General features: G+C 44.5%; 1 protein-coding gene across 10 annotated transcripts in view; it reads right to left on the bottom strand.

The window, feature by feature from the left end:
- The window catches only part of CFAP251 (cilia and flagella associated protein 251), a 91,653-nt gene that overhangs the window by 11,867 nt on the left and 61,467 nt on the right, over nucleotides 1-18,319 (bottom strand). For 7 of the 10 annotated variants that reach the window (XR_009181794.2, XR_009181793.2, XM_058281336.2 and 4 more), the window contains 2 exons: nucleotides 18,053-18,143; nucleotides 17,704-17,847 (listed from right to left, as the gene is read on the bottom strand). The exons of 2 other annotated variants lie outside the window; for them this stretch is intronic. Coding sequence is in view for 5 of the 8 variants with exons in the window: in XM_058281336.2 (XP_058137319.1) it covers nucleotides 17,704-17,847; nucleotides 18,053-18,143 (235 nt within the window). In the remaining 3 variants the exon portion in view is untranslated. Of the gene's footprint in view, nucleotides 1-17,703; nucleotides 17,848-18,052; nucleotides 18,144-18,319 lie in introns of those variants that run through there. One more of the 10 variants, XR_009181796.2, reaches the window with a different exon arrangement.

Here is an 18,319-nt window from a genome sequence, read left to right on the forward strand (position 1 = left end):
CACACGGATAGTTTGCTGGAGCTGAGAGAAAACTGTTCTCTTCAGCCAAGAGAGAAGAGACGTGTTCTCTGGCAGGGGTGCCCTAACACCCAGGAGAACGGGGTCCCTGCTTGGGGCCAAGGGCTTCCGAGGTTCCTTCCGGCGGCTCCAGCCAGGCAGGGCCACGAGGAGGGGCCCCGGAGCCCACGACTCCCCTCACTTTAGCCCCCAACTCTGATTCCACGCTTGAACCAGCCTGTGTTGAAGGTACTGGCAAGGTGGGATATTGATCTCACAGCTTGTGGCTTGATTTACAACTTTTAGATAGACGCCCGGCATCTGGGCCTCCAGGGGTGCTGCCACCCAGGCCCCTGAATTGAGGGTGGGCTGCTGGTGGGCCAGAGCCCCTCACTCGGGAGAACTTCCCTTTGCCGCCGCAGGCTTCACGGTACATGGGCCCTGCTGTGAGCCTCAAGAAGCCATCGCTGGCCTTAGAATTACATTTTATAATTAAGTTTTATAGCCTCCCTATTAAATGGAGAGGAACATGATACATTTGAACGAGGCCATTTCGAGTTTTCTATAAAAAGGCTCCTGGCGCAGTCCGGTTTTCTTTTATTACATTTTCACAGACTAACGGGCCGGGCGGCCACCCCGCCTCCTCCCCACCCCACCGCCCACCACCTACCACCCTCCAGACGGTGCTCAACAAGCGGGCAGCCTTCCTTCTGAGCGCATCACCCGCCTCACGCCCCTCCGTCTCGCCGTCCAGGGTTTCCGCGCTGGCCTGGGGCGGGGCAAGGAGGTTTGGGGCCTGTGCAGCTCCGTGTGCGGCTGCACCTGGACACACCTGGGTGCCCTCAGGAACTCTGCGCCTCCGCCAGGGACTCCGTCTGGGTGGCGGCTGCCTCTTCCCTCAGGACTGGGACAGCCGCGGTAGGACAGCTGCCTGCCGGGCGCCGCCACAGGGACAGGCCAGCCCTTGAGCTTGGCCAAGGTGTGCCCTCCCTGCTCTCTGTGGGGGGGTGACTCGGAAATTCTACTCCATCTCAATAACGCCCATTCAGGGGGCTCTTTATGGGGACTCACCCAGCCCCTCACGCCCACACCCAGGTAAGGTTTTCAAAGTTTTGTTTTGTTTTCCCCAAGAGAAGTTGTAGGTTTACAGAAATAACATGGAGAAAATAGAGTTCCCTTACAACCGCCCTAGTACACACAGTTTTCCCAACTATTAACATTTTGCATTAGTATGGTACCTTTGTTACAGCTGATGAAACAATATTATAATAATACTATTAACTATAATCCATTGTTTATATTAGCATTTACTGTTTGTGTTGCACAGTACTAAGGTTTTTTAAAAAGCATTTATCCTAATAACATATATACAACCTAAAATTTTACACCTTTTAACCACATGAAATATATAATTCAGGGGTGTTAATTACATTCACAATGTTGTGCTACCATCACCACCATCTATTACCCAAACTTTTCCATCATCACCCAAACAATAACTCTGTACCAAGTAAGCATTAACTCCCCATTCCCTATCCTCACCACAGCCCCTGGTAACCTGTATTCTAGTTTCTGACTCTATGAATTTACTTATCCTAATATTTCTTAACAGTAGGATCATACAATATTTGTCCTTTTGTATCTGGCTTATTTCATACAACATGATGTTTTCAAAGTTCATCCATGTTGTAGTATGTATCAGAATTTCATTTCTTTTCACAGCTGAGTAATATTCCATGGTGACTATAAACCACATTTTGTTTATCCACTCATCTGAGGATAGAAACCAGGGTTGCTTCCATCTTTGGGCAGTTGTGAATAATGATGCTACAAACATCATGTGTAAACATCTGTTTAAGTCCCTGGTTTCAATTTTTTGTGGGTACATTCCTAGAAGTGGGATTGTTAGGTCATATGGTACTTCTATGTTTAGCTTTTTGAGGAATTGCCAAATGCTTTTGCACAGCAGCTGCACCATTATACATTCCCAACAACAATGTATTAAGGTTCCTATTTCTCCAAAGCCTTGTCAGAATTTATTTTCTCTTGTTTTGATAAAAGCCATTCTAGTGGGTGTGGTTTTGATTTGCATTTCCCTGATGGCTAATGATGTTGAACATCTTTACTGGCCATTGTTGCATCTTCTTTGGAGAAATGTCTATCAAATTTTTGCCTGTTTTTTAACGGGGCTGTTTTTCTTTTTGTTGTCGAGATGTAGGATTTCTTTTATTTATTTATTTATTATTATTTTTAAAGATTTTATTTTATTTATTTTTCTCCCCTTCCCCCGCCACAGTTGTCTGTTCTCTGTGTCTATTTGCTGCGTGTTCTTCTTTGGTCCGCTTCTGTTGTCAGCAGCACAGGAATCTGTGTTTCTTTCTGTTGTGTCATCTTGTGTCAGCTCTCCGGGTGTACAGCACCATTCTTGGGCAGGCTACACTTCCTTTCGCGCTGGGCGGCTCTCCTTGCGGGGTGCTCTCCTTGCATGGTGCACTCCTTGCACGTGGGGCTCCCCTACGCGGGGGACACCCCTGCATGGCAGGGCGCTCCTTGCGCGCATCAGCACTGCGCGTGGGCCAGCTCCACACGGGTCAAGGAGGCCCGGGGTTTGAACCACGGACCTCCCATGTGGTAGGCGGACGCCCTAACCACTGGGCCAAGTCCGCTTCCCAATGTAGGATTTCTTTATACATTCTGGATATTAAATTCTTATTGGATATGTGATTTCCAAATATTTGCTCTCATTTTGTACGTTGTCTTTTTGCTTTCATGATCAAGTCCTTGGATGCACAAAGTTTTTCATTTTGATGAGGTCCCATTTATTTATCTTTTTTCTTTTGTTGCTCATGCTTTGGGATAAAGTGTAAGAAATACTGCTTAACACAAAGTCCTCAAAATTCTTTCCTACATTTTCCTCTAGGAGTTTTACAATTTAGGTTCTTATATTTAGGTGCTCGATCCATTTTGAGTACATTTTTGTACATGGGGTGAGGAAGATGTCCACCTCCACTCTTTTGCCTATGGAGATCCAGTTGTTCCAGCACCACTAGTTAAAGAGACTATTCTTTTCCCATTGAGTGAACTTGGCACCCTTGGAAAGATAAATTGGCCATAGGAGATACTTCAGGGTTCCATCCCCAACAGCAGCTTTGAATAACCACCAAAAACTGTCCCAAAACAGCAAGAATCTTTCTCAAAGCTCCAGAAAACAGTTAAAGGACTGCAGTAACAGGGCAAGCACCAAGACAAGAAAAAGGCTACTTTAAAAAGGTAAGATTTCGTGGTGTCCTGGCTGCCCCACCCCAACCCCTCACTGGCCCAGCACGGAGCTGCCTGCATTCCCAGCAAGGACCCCCCGTCCTGGTACTGGAAGAAGCAGATAACCCTCGCGCACATACTGGAAACACGTATGTCTGGCCCAGTCTGATGGTGATGGAGAACTTGCCCTGCACACTGAATGTGGCTCACAGAGTCCTCCTACAGGATTCTCAGGAAACTGTTTTCCTAGGGAAGAGGTGACATTTTATCCGTGTAAATAGGGGAATTCCTAGGGCCACACACACATGCCCAAGAGAAGAGTCGTGCACACAAAGCACCAGGGAAGCCCCGAGGCCGTGGCCTGGAGCTGCCCTCCAAACTCACTGCGTGGGGGAGCCCTGAGGGAGCACTCACACAGGCCAACCTGCAAAGGGAAACCTGGGAACGGTGTCTCCTTTTTTACCCTTTTGTTGTTGTTGTTAGTTTCTAACATACAAGGAAAGCTCTTTCATAACACTAGCTTGATACAAGCTTAAAAAGAGACACCTGAGAGTCTAAATTCCAGTGATAATACATCAAAATATCACAATGCCCAGATTTCAACAAAAGGTTAAAGAAACATACAAAGAAACAGGAACTGATGGCCTAAGCAAAGGAAAACATTAAAGCAATAGAAACCAGCAATGAGGAAGACCAGACCTGGGACACACCTGACAAAGATTTAAAAAAAAATGATTCCAAAGAATAAAGAAGAAAATAAAAATAAAAAAATAATTAAAATAAATATCAAAACAACAACAACAACAAAAAGAGCCCAGACATGCTCAGAGAGCTAAAGGAAACATGGAAAAACAACTAAAGGAAATCAAGAAAGTGACAGATGAACACAAAGAGAATCTCCATATAGAGATGGAATTTATGAAAAGGAACAAAACAGAGCTGAAGACCACTGTAGCAGAAATTAGAAATTCCTTAGAGGGGTTCAAGAGAATACTGGAGCTGGCAGAAGAAAGAATCAGTGACCTTAAAGATAAGACAATGGAAATTATACAGTCTGAGGAGCAGAAAGAAGAAAAAATGAAGAGTGAATAGAGCTTGAGGAACCTGTGGGACAGCAACAAGTGCACCAATATATGTATTTGGGAGTCCCAAAAAGAGAAGAAAAAGAGAGAAAGGGGCAGAGAGAATATTCAAGGAAATAATGGCTGAAAATTTCCCAATTTTAATGAAAGGCATGAATATGCATATCTGAGACACTTAATGAACTCCAAATAGGATAAACTCAAATAGACCCACAAAAATCAAACTGTCAATTGTCAAAGTTAGAGAATTCTGAAGGCCACAAGAGAGAAGCAATGTGTCACATACAAGGGAGTCTCAACAGATTAAGTACCAATTTTTCATCAGAAACCATGGCAGCAAGAAAGCAGTGGAAAGACATATTTAAAGTGCTGAAAAATCTGTCAACAAACATTCTGTATCTGGCAAAACTGCCTTTCAAAAATTAAGGAGAGGGAAGCGGCTGTGGCTCAATCAGTTGGGCTCCCATCTACCATATGGGAGGCCTTGTGACAGCAGGCTCTCCTGGACATGCTGCCGAGGGCTGCCCGGCCCGCAAGCGCCACGGAGAGCCGACTCAGCAAGGTGACGCAACAAAAAGGGAGACAAATAAAAAAATGTAGAAGAGCGAGCAGCAAATGGACACAGAGAGTAGGCAGCAAGCAAGCTGCAAGGGGGGAGGGTGGATAAAATACAGACACAGAAGAACACACAGTGAATGGACACAGAGAGCAGACAGCACACACAAAAAAAGCCGCAAGGGGGGGATAAAAAAAAAAAAGAAAGATGTGACAGAGGCCTGTAGAAGAATCTGTCTTTGAAGCTGTTCCTAAACTGACAGCAAGGAAAACCCAAAGTCCAGGGGTGGAAATTGAGCCTGCAGAAGAAATGGGCTCACCATGGTGGATGATCTAAAATAATCCTGTATAAAAAACTGCCAAGTGTTGAAGGCTTCACACTATTATTGTATCAGACAGAGGTGGAGTACCTGTTACTAAAGTGGCAAATGATAATGCCCTGGAGCATGCTTTTATGCCTGGTTTCTTATGTACTTTTGCCCTTGCAACAGACTAAGGGAGCAAACTTGTACTTCTAAAAACAACAGTACTATCTGTTAGTGTAACAACTACTAGGTCGTTAGATTTAATTGTTTACCTTTGGTGGTGAGTTTCATAGCCAGCAGCAATGCCAACCCAGGACTAACTGTCAGCCTAGAAAAGAATCTTTCTCCACTGTTGGAAGAACTGACGGTTTCTTAATCTGACAGTGGATTCAATACATACCTTATCTTCATTATGCCAGACACAGTATCAATACAGCAATCTTCAGACTACAAAAATACTTGCATCCACGTACTCAAGAAAGGACTCTTTATACTAAGAAAGAACCTATAGATATAATTTCTGGACAGACTGTTTTATTTCTTTCTTTAGTGAGATACGGGCACACTACAAAAATGGTTCAGCATATGTCAGCTTCCATGGAGTTAGTTCAGGTACCAAGTATGCATAAGATTCTCTCCAGGGAAGCGGATTTGGCTCAACAGATAGAGCATCCGCCTACCACATGGGAGGTCCAGGGTTCAAACCCAGGGCCCCCTGACTCCTGTGATGAGCTGGCCCACGCTCAGTGCTGATGCGCGCGAGGAGTGCCGTGCCACGCAGGGGTGTTCCCCGCATAGGGGAGCCCCACGTGCAAGCAGTGTGCCCCATAAGGAGAGCCTCCAGCAGGAAAAAAGTGCAGCCTGCCCAGTAGTGGTGCTGCACACACAGAGAGCTGACACAGCAAGATGATGCAATAAAAAAAGCAACAGAGATTCCTGGTGCTGCTGACAAGAATACAAGCGGACACACAAGAACACACAGTGAATGGACACAGAGAGCAGACAAATGGGGTAGGGGATAGGGGTGGGATGTGGACAGGGAAGGGGAGAGAAATAAAAAACAAATCTTTAAAAAAAAAGAGATTCTCTGCAGTGGATCAAAATCAAACTGGTACATTGGTGTGCTTAAGCCATTAAGTGATCCATAGTGTATAACCCTCCCAGGCCTTCAGGGTGAAGCAGGCCCTTTTTATTGTGAATAATGAGGACATATTTTTCTTCATATTAAGTTTCATTTCTTTGCATTGAATGTGAGGAAGATAAAATGACTTAGCAAAAATAATAAAGTCAGTACAATCACTACTTTTCCTATGTATATTATTTCTTAGTATACACAAGTATTACTAATTGTTTGATTCTTCTCGGGGTGCTGCTCTTTACCTAAAATGAAAATTAAAGCTAATAGGTTTTCCCACTCTGCTATCCAGTGTTTTATTATTTGTGCTTTCTTTTTTTTTTTTTTAAGATTTATTTTTTATTTATTTCTCTCCTCTTCCCCCGACTCCTTTTGTCTGCTTTCTGTGTCCATTCGCTGTGTGTTCGTCTGTGTACGCTTGTATTCTTGTCAGTGGCACCCAGAATCTGTGTCTCTTTTTGTTGTGTCATCTTGCTGTGTCAGCTCTCCGTGTGTGTGGCGCCATTCCTGGGCAGGCTGCACTTTTTTTGTGCGGGGCAGCTCTCCTTACGGGGTTCACTGCTTGTGTGTGGGGCTCCCCTATGCAGGGGACACCCCTATATGGCACAGCACTCCTTGCGCGCATCAGAACTGCATGTGGGCCAGCTTCACCACACGGGTCAAGGAGGCCCTGGGTTTGAACCTTGGACCTCCCATGTGGTAGGTGGACGTAATGACATGAGTACACATAAATGCCAATACTATTCCATTTTTGGTTTGCAACTCCACTTTTTACTTCCTACCGGGTCTAAAAGGCATAAATGTAACAAGAAAGCAGTGGTTTTGGACTCATAGTGTAGACGCACGTAATTTGTTTGTGAGAACCACATAAAGGTGAGCGTGTGGAGGGGGATAAGAACACGGCTTCTGCGTACTCTTGAAGTTAAGTTGGCACCAAAGCAAACAAGATTCTTCATAGATTTAGGGTATTAAATTTAAGGCCCATGGTAACTACAAAGAAAATATCAGAGAATATGCAAGCTCAACTGAGGGACTGCAGGACAGGTTCTGGGACAGTGAGCCAGAGACAAGGGTCCTGGTCCCGGCTCTCAGGTTGCCACCTGCTGGACTGGCACTGACATGTAGGCTCCCCAGGAGATGCATAGGGTCCCTCTGGAACAGGGCCAGGCACCCCCAATGGGAGCACTGGCTGACTCCACACTGCTCTGGGGAGGGGAGGGGGGGAGCCAGCAAGGGGACCATGAGCTTCTCCTACCATCTTTAAAGCCTTGAGTCTTGATTCAGCACTTGCCCAGTTACTGCAACATTTGACCCGTTCTCCAGAGTTTTGAGGGAGATGGCTCTGCCAGTCCTTGCCAGTTGCTCAAAGATTATGATTCGGTATGGAATGACATCCTGGAATATTTTATGCTGCCATCATGGCTGACCAGAAGTCTTTTTCAAGATCTTGAAATGGCAGTCTTCTCTGAGTGACGAGTCCTTCAACTTGCCTCAAATCCACAAGTGAGGATTTGTTAGATAAGGGTCCATAGCTCTCTGAAGTCCTAAATTTCCCCAGTGAGTATATTCAGAAGCATCAGATAAATGCTGGTTCAAGCCAAGAAATAATATGGATAGAAAACAGGCTGGGAGTTCCTCAAAAGTTAAAAATAGAATAAACATACCAACAATTTCTCTTTTAGGTATATACCCAAGAGAATGGAAAACATGGTCACACAAAAACTTGTACTCCAGTGTTCACAGCAGCATTATTCTCATTAGTAAAAAAGTAGAAATGACTCAAATGTTTGTCAGTGAATGAACAGATAAACGAAATGTGGCACAGCCATGCAAAGGAGTATTATTCACTTATATAAAAGGAATGAATTACCGATACATGCTACAATATGGATAAGCCTTAGAAACATGATGCTAAGTGAAAGAAGCTAGAGACAAAAGGCCTCATACTGTATGAATGCATTTCTATGAAATGTCCAGAATAGGCAAATCCATAGAAACAGAGAGCAGATTGGTGGTTGCCAGGGGCTGGGGGGAAAAAGGAATGGGGTGGTGACTGCTAATGGGTATGCAGTTTCTTTTCCAGGTGATGAAAATGTCCTTTAGACAGTGGTGATGGTTGTACATATCTGCGAATATATTAAAAGCTGTTGAATTGTGTGGTATGTGAATTATATCTCAAGAAAAAAAAGAGAAGAGAAATAATATGGAGGCAAAGCCATGGCAAAGACAAGTAAGTGAAATTTCAGTGCTAAGAACATTAGATCTACCTTTATATAATCATAAAAATGATAAAGATTAATACCTGCTTGTGAAATCTTAAAACAATGGAGAGAGAAGTCTAAAATGCCCTGTAATTCTCCCATACCTCACTAATAACTAGGGTTTGATGTTGTGACTTTCGGGATTTCCTTCCTCATTTGTACTTAAGGACATTTCTAGATAAAACATGGAGTATGGACTCAGCCAGCTTGGGTCACACCCTGGCACTGCCCTGGGTAGCTGAGTGACTTTGAGTGGGCTTCATCTCGCTAAGCCTCACCTTACCTATCTGCAAAATGGAGATGCGAAAAGCATTTTTCTCACAGAGCTACTGTGAGGACAAAAGGGCCCAAGGGATTTAGCACAGTACTTGGCACTTAGTGAGAGCTCAAAAGAGAGGAGCTATTTGTTATTGTTATAGTATTATCACTCTTTTTTAGAGACTGCATGGCATTCCAGCATTTCTTTAAAGGCTCAAAATGTGAAAAGCTGAAATGTCTGTCTTGCCCTAATTTCCTTGCAGGGAAGCTCACTGCTTACCGGCTTAAGGGCCTACCCACTCCCCCCTCCCCATTAACGAGGCAGTGCTCCCCTAGAACAGTGCGTCGCTTCTCTAACATTCAGGATGGAAGCACCTCCTGATATTTACGGTTCAGCGTGAACCCCAACATACTGAGGACCTCTTTTCAAAGTGCAAATTTCCAAAATCCCACGGGGTCTTTATCAGAGCAGAAGTTGTGCCCATGATCCTTGGCTCAAATTTCTTCTCATTACAGGGGCTGGACCACTTGGCCGCAGTCCCTCCCTCCCAGCTGGGACTGCATTTTAGCCGTGAATTTTAGCCAACAGAGCTTTGGGGGGATTATTTGTTTATCTTTCTGGCTTTTGTTCCGAATACAAAAGCTACAGTTTTAGGTTAAGAAAAATTAAATATACAGAAATGTATTATAAGCGCCCCCCTACTTCATTTATAACCACAACTGTCATCTAGGGAGGTGGATGCCACTAAAGTGGAAAGTTCTTTCATATTTAGAGCCCCTAGACGGGCTTACATTACAAATTCGGAAACGGAAGGTAAGACGAGCCAAACGGCTATGGCTAATGGAGAGAGAAGAATATAGCATTTCTGGGGCGCTCCAGGAAGCAGGGGGAGGAGCCACGGGGTGCTGAATGGGATGAAGGCCAGCGGTGAGGGTGATCAAGACTGGGAAGAACGTCTTGAGAAGTTTTAAGTAAACTGTGTGAATATGGTCATGTGTGACCCTGTCTTGTCATGCCCAGATTTTCTAGAGCATCTACCCCCATCTTCTGTGAGTGGGCTTCATGTTTTCCTGGACAGCGAGGAAGGGCTGTTTTGGGTCAGAAGGCAGGTCCTGTGGACCGAGTTTGCAATGCACAAATGGGGGCCCCAGGGGTTGCCACAAAACTCCCACTGGCCAAGGACCGGGGATGGGCTCCAGTTGCTACAGGAGTCTCCAGCTGACATCTGGGTTGTGTGTAGAAAGTAAACATTCTCACAAATCTCAACCCCCAGAAATCAGTGCTGTTAAGAATTTGGATCGTGCTCCTTCTGAGTTTTGCTAGGCATATACAAATACTTGTATATATTTATAATTATATACATAGTTATAAAAAATTAGATCATACTTTAATACTGTTTTACAACTTGACTTTTTCCCTTTAACAACAAATCCTGTACACTAAACAGAGGTTAATCGCACTTTTTCATGCCTACTAAGTCTAGATGTGCCTTGTTTTATTCATCCCATCTGCTAATGATAGATATTAGGACTGCTTTAATTTTTCACATTAAAAATTATGCTACAATAACTGTCCCTTCCATATGTACACTTGTGTGAGTTTTTCTGTAGGATACCCTCCTAAAAGGAGATTTGCTGGGTCCAAAGACATGCACTTAAAAAGTTAACTTGGGAAGCGGACTTGGCCCAGTGGATAGGGCATCTGCCTACCATATGGGAGGTCTGTGGTTCAAACCCTGGGCATCCTTGACCCGTGTGGAGCTGGCCCATGTGCAGTGCTGATGCATGCAAGGAGTGCCCTGCCACACAGGGGTGTCCCCCGCGTAGGGGAGCCCCACACACAAGGAGTGCGCCCCGTAAGGAGAGCCTCCCAGCGCGAAAGAACGTGCAGCCTGCCCAGGAATGGCACCGCACACGCAGAGAGCTGACTCAGCAAGATGACGCAACAGAAACACAGAGTCCCGTGCCGCTGACAGCAATAGAAGCGGACAAAGAGAAGAACATGCAGCAAATGGACACAGAGAACAGACAACTGGGACGGCGGGGGGAGGGGAGTGGAGAAGAGGAGAGAAATTAAAAAAAAAAAATCTTAAAAAAAGAAAAGTTAACTGATTGCTTATTTCCTCTCTAAACACTCAGAAAGCCCCGGAACACACCAAAAGCTTCAGGGTTAGTGCTGATTACTCTAAGATCAAATAACAAATAATGGTGTCATTATTTTTCCCCCTTGTCTCTGCAGTCATTAGAATCATTCATTCACTCATTCAACCATTTGCTGAGTATCCACTAACGTGGGCACGTGCTGGGCACACACTCTGCCAGCATTAGCCTTTATAGGACTGACTAGTCGCCACAAGGTTAGCTCACTGCAAAACCTGTCAAGATTAGAACACACTCCGTGAGCTAAAGAGAGTATAACCGCAAGTGTCCAGGAACACAAATTAGGCACTGCCCCAACAAAATACTCCAATGTCCCCAAGGAAGACACAGATTGCAAAGATAAAAGATGAGCCTCGGTGTAGGCAAAATCATCTCCAGAAACTATGAAACCTAAGTTAAGGTTCCTTCTATACCATTATACTGTAAAGTTTTCATTAAAAAATGAAGATTCCTGAGGGCAACCCTGAGACGGTCAGCTTGTGTCAGCCCTGACCACTTCGGCTATGTTCTGTCTCAGAGCACGGGGGTCTGCAAAAGGTGGAGCAGTGAGGAATTCTTTAGAGACAGTAATATTCCTGTATAATTTGGCTTCAGCTAACTGCACTGACTAGATTCAAATCCCCAAAGCAGTGACAATGATGTAAGGAAAAACAGAAGTAATACATAGTCTTTGGGGGGCTAGTTTGAATCTCCACCTGAGTCTTTTATGAAACCAACTGTTAAAACATTATATTAGCTGGGCATACTTCTTCACGCAGGTTCTGGGGGCAGAGGAGAAACTGCTACATCTTAGTAGGAAATATCTCATTAACCATAGCAGAGCCTGGTTTTTAAAGTTTCAAAGCCCTAGGAACATTTGTATTGAAATTGCTATAAATCTGACACAAAAACAAAAGATCAGAAAGTTCTTCCCCTCAGCCTCAGATATAAACTAACTCATTGACTAAGAAAGTTTGTGCATGGACTAATAAAGTTGTGCATGTAGCAGTTTGATATTACTGATGACTTCCTAAAAGAAATATTGGATTATGTTTGTAAACTGATCTTCTCCTTTAGACATACTAGATTATATTGGATTTATAAGTTTACTTGATAAAGTAATTATGTAAACCTTTGTGCCAAAAGGCATGGCAAAGGACAGAGTTAGGGGATTTTGATGTTGGAGTTTTGATGTTGGAGTTGGATGCTGAAGTCTTAAGCTGGAGCCCCAAGAAGTAAAGCACACAGAGGAAAGAGAAGCCAGCTCTGGGAAGAAAGGAACCCAGGAAGCCTGACGCTGGCAGATGTCGGCAGCCATCTTGCTCCAACATGTGGAAGAAGACTTTGGTGAGGGAAGTAACTGATGCTTTATGGCCTGATATCTGTAAGCTCCTACCCCAAATAAATACCATTTATAAAAGCCAACTGATTTCTGGTATTTTGCATCAGCACCCCTTTGGCTAACTAAAACAATGTACATCTGGATTACAGGGCATTCAGAAGATGTCTCCAAAGAGTAAATGTATTTTTTTTTAATGGATTAAAAGCCCTGGAGTCCAAGTGATCTATAAAGACGTTGGTAGAGGCACCGAAACTCCACTTGGTAGTGGTGGAGGAGAATACAACAGCCAATGAAAACCTAACCACCACCACTTTCATTTCTTTTTGCTTTTATGTTTATAAATATTGTCAGTGCCACTTTCATAACATTTGTTGAAGACTGTAACAAGGTCCCTTGATGGGGACTCAACACCTTAACTGATGTGGCAATCAGTCAAAGCCCTAATCATAATTTAATCACATCCAGGTACAGACCAGTTTATAAACATAATCCAATATCTATTTTTGGAATTCATGAACCATACCAAACTGCTACACAGACTATCACTTTACCTGGGTACTTTTTATTCATCAGTAAGATTCTAACAGTTGGTTGGTAAGCTTTATTATTTCTTGCCAATGAAGTGATAAATGAGTATACCTGCAATTTAACTTCTCTACCTTTAAAGGAGCAGAAAAAGACTGGCTATGCCATACCTGCCTCCTCTCTTTAGCACCTGGTATGGCAGGAGGTAATGGTCCCAAGGGCTAAGCTTTCAGAATTTCCTTTTCAACAAAGCAGGACTTTCAGAATAGGTGCATTTTTGTGGGCCCAGGGTTTAAAATCAAGAATCCGGAATGAGAATACTGTCATCAGTATTCAGCCATTTATGGAAGGGTCTTTATCGGCTAAATCAAGAAAATGATACTTTTTAAAAAAGATTTTAGAAAGGGTATTATGGACAAAGACCCCTGAGGTCAGAGAAAGATTTACGAAAAGGACATTTATAATTATACATCCAGATGCAAGGACATGTTAAAAACAATAATACTGGATGAGTTTTCAAATATTTACCATATGCCATGTACTAAATGGATCGTCTCATTTCACCTTCACAATAACTCCAGGAAGTAGGTCCTATTATTGTCCTCAGGTTTAAAATGGGTAACGGAGGCCTCATCTAGCTGGCGGGAGGTCAGAGGCACTGTAAACCCAGGCCCTGACCAGCCACTCAAACCACCAGGGAGGAAACGTGATACCAATGGCCCACGGGGACAGGTGGGTGATTTTCCTACACGTGTGAACCTCGGACACCCACCAGTAGTGAGTGCACCCTACGGCACTGTGCAGGAGGCCCTCTCCATGCAGTGTCACCCAGGAAGGGTGCCTTGGCTCAAAAGGCCTCCCTATGAAGTGACCATGGCTGGAACTTGCGTCAAAATAACCCAGGGGGCGGGGAGACGCTCGCAGGGGTGTGAATATAGCACAGCTTCATCACTTGACCCTGGCTGAGGGGTACCTGGGAGTTCATTAGACTATTTTCCCTACTTTTGTGTATGTTTGGAATTTTCCACAATAAAAAGTTAAAAGTAAGAAGAGCCATCCCATCAGCCTCTTACAAAGAGGGCATCAGTTTGACAGGAGAGATGAAGGAAGGAGAAGAGCTCCCGTTTATGAAACGTCAATCGACTCAGCGTGGCGCCATGCTGGGCGCCCCCCACCCCTTGGTCCTCGGCCCTCAGCACAACCCTGGGAGGCAGAGGCTTTTCCGGCCTGGTCGTAAAGGTGAGGAAACAGGAACTCAGACTGCAGCACACATAACTGGCTCGGAATGGCCCAAAGTCAGCCCAATTCCACTGCACCTTCTACTCCCATGTGCTTTTTCATTTCAACAAAACTGAAGTGGTAGATGTTATGCAAGCGATCAGAAAACATGGGTATTGGTTTAGAAAAACTGTTTGGTTAAAAAAAGAGAGAAAGGGGAAGTGGACTTGGCCCAATGGATAGGGCGTCCGCCTATCACATGCGAGGTCCACGGTTCAAACCCCGGGCCTCCTGACCCGTGTGGAGCTGGCCCATGCGCAGTGCGGATGCATGCAAGGAGTGCCCTGCCACGCAGGGGAGTCCCCCGCGTAGGGGAGCCCCATGCGCAAGGAGTGAGCCTGGTGAAGAGAGCCGCCCAGTGCGAAAGAAAGTGCAGCCTGCCCAAGATGGCGTTGTACACACAGAGAGCTGACGCAGCAAGATGACGCAACAAAAGAAACACAGATTCCCGGTGCCCTGACAACAACAGAAGCGGACAAAGAAGAACACGCAGCAAATGGACACAGAGAACAGACAACCGGGGGGGGGGGGGTTGGGAAGGGGAGAGAAATAAATTTAAAAGAGAGAGAGAGAGAGAAAGGGAAACAGATGTGGCTCAAGCAGTTGGGATCCTGTTTACCATTTAGGAGGTCCAGGGCTTGATGCCCAGGGCCTCCTGGTGAAGGCAAGCTGGCCCACGTGGAGTGCCACCCTGCGCAGGAATGCAGCCCTGCATGGGAGTGTCCCCCAGCTCAGGAGCGCTGGCTGACACAGAGAGCTACTGCAGCAAGATGATGCAACAAGAGACACAGAGGAGAGACAATAAGAGAAGTAGCGGAACAGGAGCTGGGTGGCGCAAGAGAATGACTGCCTCTCTCCACTCCAGAAGGTCCCAGGATCAGTCCCCAGAGCTGCCTAATGAGAAGACAGACAGACACAGAGGAATACACAGCGAATAGACACAGAAGAACATACAGCGAATGGACACAGAGCACAGACAATGGCGGGGGAAGGGGAGAGAAATAAATAAATCTTAAAAGAAAAGAGAGAGAAGAACCACAGGTAAAATAACGATGGCAATATGCGGTGGACATGGAAACTGAGTAAGATGTCTAAGGCAGCATTTCTAAAGTGGGTTCATGAGAAAAGTTCTCCAAAATCAATCAAGTGTGGGGAATGCTACACTGCACATTGTAAACTCTCTGCGAGATTCCTAATGCCTCAGAGTAATGCCTTTCAAAGCCTCAGAGTAGTGAGCTTTTTCGTTTTGTTTTGTTTTTTGGCCTGTGCAGACTTTCTTTTGGAAACCACTCCTCCCTGCTCAGAGTCCTCGTGGGTAGTGGTTTGCTGGGCCGACCTGACTGACTGCAGACTGGGGGACGGTCCCGAATGAGAAGAAGGCAACACCAAGGAGAGTGGGGCCCAGAGAGAAGGATGCTTCCAGCACTAAGTTATACTGGACATTATCCCTACCTCTGAACTTGGAGTTCTGTGAACCAAAGAATGCCGTTTTCTACCAAGCCAGTTTGATTTGGGTTTCTGTCCCTTACAACCAAAAGATTCCCAGCTAATTATCCTGTTCAGTTTTATTGACTCCGTCCTTCCACAAACAGCCAGTGTTCTAAGGCAGGAGTTCACAATCTAGCGCACAGAAGAACATCTCTGGTAGAAGAAAGAACGCAGACTCCCAGGCCCTTTATTGGGGGTTCTGGTCAGTTACATCAGGGATGGGGCTCAGGCATCTGATTTTCAAAAATAAGTGCTCCAGGAAATTCTGATGCAGCTTGCCAGTTTGGGAGCCAATGTTCACAAGAACATGCTTTGGAAACTTGCAGTCTTCTACATGGCTACACAAATGTTTTCAGCAGTGGCTGATGTTTCTGGCTATGCATGTGTATAAAACATACATTTGGTCAAAAGACCTTTGAGGAGCTTAAAAGAGTCCCTGGTGTTTTTAAAGGCACTCGTTCAAGACCCAGCACAGTTTTATCAGAGTCCGATAGCTCATTACTCCAGATACCATTTGGAGAATAAAATTCCCCTTCTGGTTCTGCCTGGAGTATGCAAAAACAGGTAACTCTGGGTAGGCAACAGACGCCAAGAGAAAGGACTGGTGACCACAGCTTATAACCTTAAAATGTTCCCAGCCACTTAACGTGATCGTGGAGTCTTAGTTGGGTTTCAATCTCTGTATACACCCGATGGTGGGCAGGAAAACAGCAACATTTTGGGGAAGCAGTTTGGCAGTAGGGCTTTACATTTCATATTCTCTGACTCAGGAATTGTCTTTCTAGAAATGTGATCCAGGAAAATACCAGAGAAGTATGCAAAAAACATGCCTGGAAATAGTCATCACAGCTGTGTCTCTGATAGACCAATACATCAGATAATCCCTAAATGCCCAACAACCGGGGAGTGGTAAAATACAAAATTTGCAGCCTTCAAAATCACACACTAATTCTTTGTTTAAAAAAATACGGATAAACCCATATGTAAAACAATAAGGAAAAAAAACACTAAAATATTAGTAGCGATCATCTGAGTAGTTTTTACTTCCTTCTTTATAGTTCTATTTTGAAAGCAGAAAAAGCTATGGAACTAAGATACATCCTTTAAAATCATATTTTCAGATAATTTTTTAGGAGGTACTGGGGATTGAACCCAGGACCTCATAAGTGGGAGCAGGCGCTCAACCACTGAGCTACATCTGCCCCCCGAGAATTTTTAATAAAATGGAAAATTCTTATAGTACAATGTTAGTCAAAAATACAGAATAAACTATTGTCCCAATTAGTTTTTAAAAATTTTACATGCATCTGTGTATATGTGTATATATGTATATATTTAATATATACCCCAGTGGGTATATATTAAAAATCTAGGAAAGTATTAACAACTGCTCATTTTGGATGGTCGAATACTAAATAATTATTTTCTTCTTGATATTTGCATATCTTTTCCAAAATTTCTACAATGACAATGTATTACATTTCAAGGTCAGAGAGAAAAAAAACCACTACATTGCATTTAGGCAATCGTTTATATGAGGAACAGTTTTCCTGGCATGTTTCCGGCCCGTTTGCAGCTCCGAGCAGCTGGGGGAGGGTTTTCCTGGACATGAGGAGTGGCAGTTCCATAGCCCAGAGAGGACATCCACCTCCCAGGTGCTACAAGAGCAGCAACCATTCAGTGATGACAACAACAACAACTCCCATTTCTTGAGCTCTTACTGTGCACTGGGCGCTGTGTCAAGTGCTTCTCAGGCATCGCCTCCTTGAACCCACAAGGCTGGTCCTCGCCCAGTGAGGCCAGGGCTGGCACTGGAACCCTGGTAGGATTCCAAATCCCATGATCTTAACTCCCATGCTCTTACCGACATCAAACTTTGCAAGGAATTCGTCTTTTAGGAATAGCATGCTCCTTCACAATTAGTTTCTCAGGGGTACCTCTATAATGCCTAGAACCTTCTTCTGCTGTATTTATGTAAGGATAATGTTCAATCTTTACTCTGACCTATAATTATTGTTCCCAGGGGTCATTTCTAATAACGAACACATCCCATAGCCGTTCTTGTTTTCTTTCTTCCTACCTTCTCTTCAGATGGGTAAAAGCCAATTGCTCTCATGACAAACGGCAGTTCTGACAGGCATATGTGTTCCGACACCTCTCTGGTCTCCATCGTATCGATACCTTGACTGCGGAGCTGGGAATAGTAAAAATAGTCTTCCAGCTCCTACGTAAAACAAAATGGAAACACAACACACATTCTGGCTGAAGTCTGAAGCATCAAGACTTCAAGGGCATTTGCTAGAAAGTACATCTGGAGCTCAGTGGGAAAAGGAGCTTTGGAAAAAAAGCAAGAGGGTGAACCCTGGGCACATTTGTTTAAAAAACTTAACGAGATGTTACCAGGAAGTGTTTACTCTGAGGACAATTACCCTGTAGAATTTTCCTTCCCTGCCACCAGTCACCAGACCATAGAACGGGGTCAAGTCTTCACCCCCGAGAGAAACTGCTGCCTCCAGGGCGCTGGAACAATAACAGAAACATCACTATTAGAAAGCGCTCATGCGAGAACGCGGTTCAGAGGCTCGCCTGCCACGGAGCCGAGCTCCGCGGAAGGGTATTAGGGGGGAGATGCAATTAGGGTGTCTGTAAACTTGTTAAGAAAAATCCGTCCAAAATGAAGCCGAGAACAGAAAATG

The sequence above is a fragment of the Dasypus novemcinctus genome, chromosome 19, assembly GCF_030445035.2.
Source record: "Dasypus novemcinctus isolate mDasNov1 chromosome 19, mDasNov1.1.hap2, whole genome shotgun sequence".
NCBI classification, from domain to species: domain Eukaryota; kingdom Metazoa; phylum Chordata; class Mammalia; order Cingulata; family Dasypodidae; genus Dasypus; species Dasypus novemcinctus.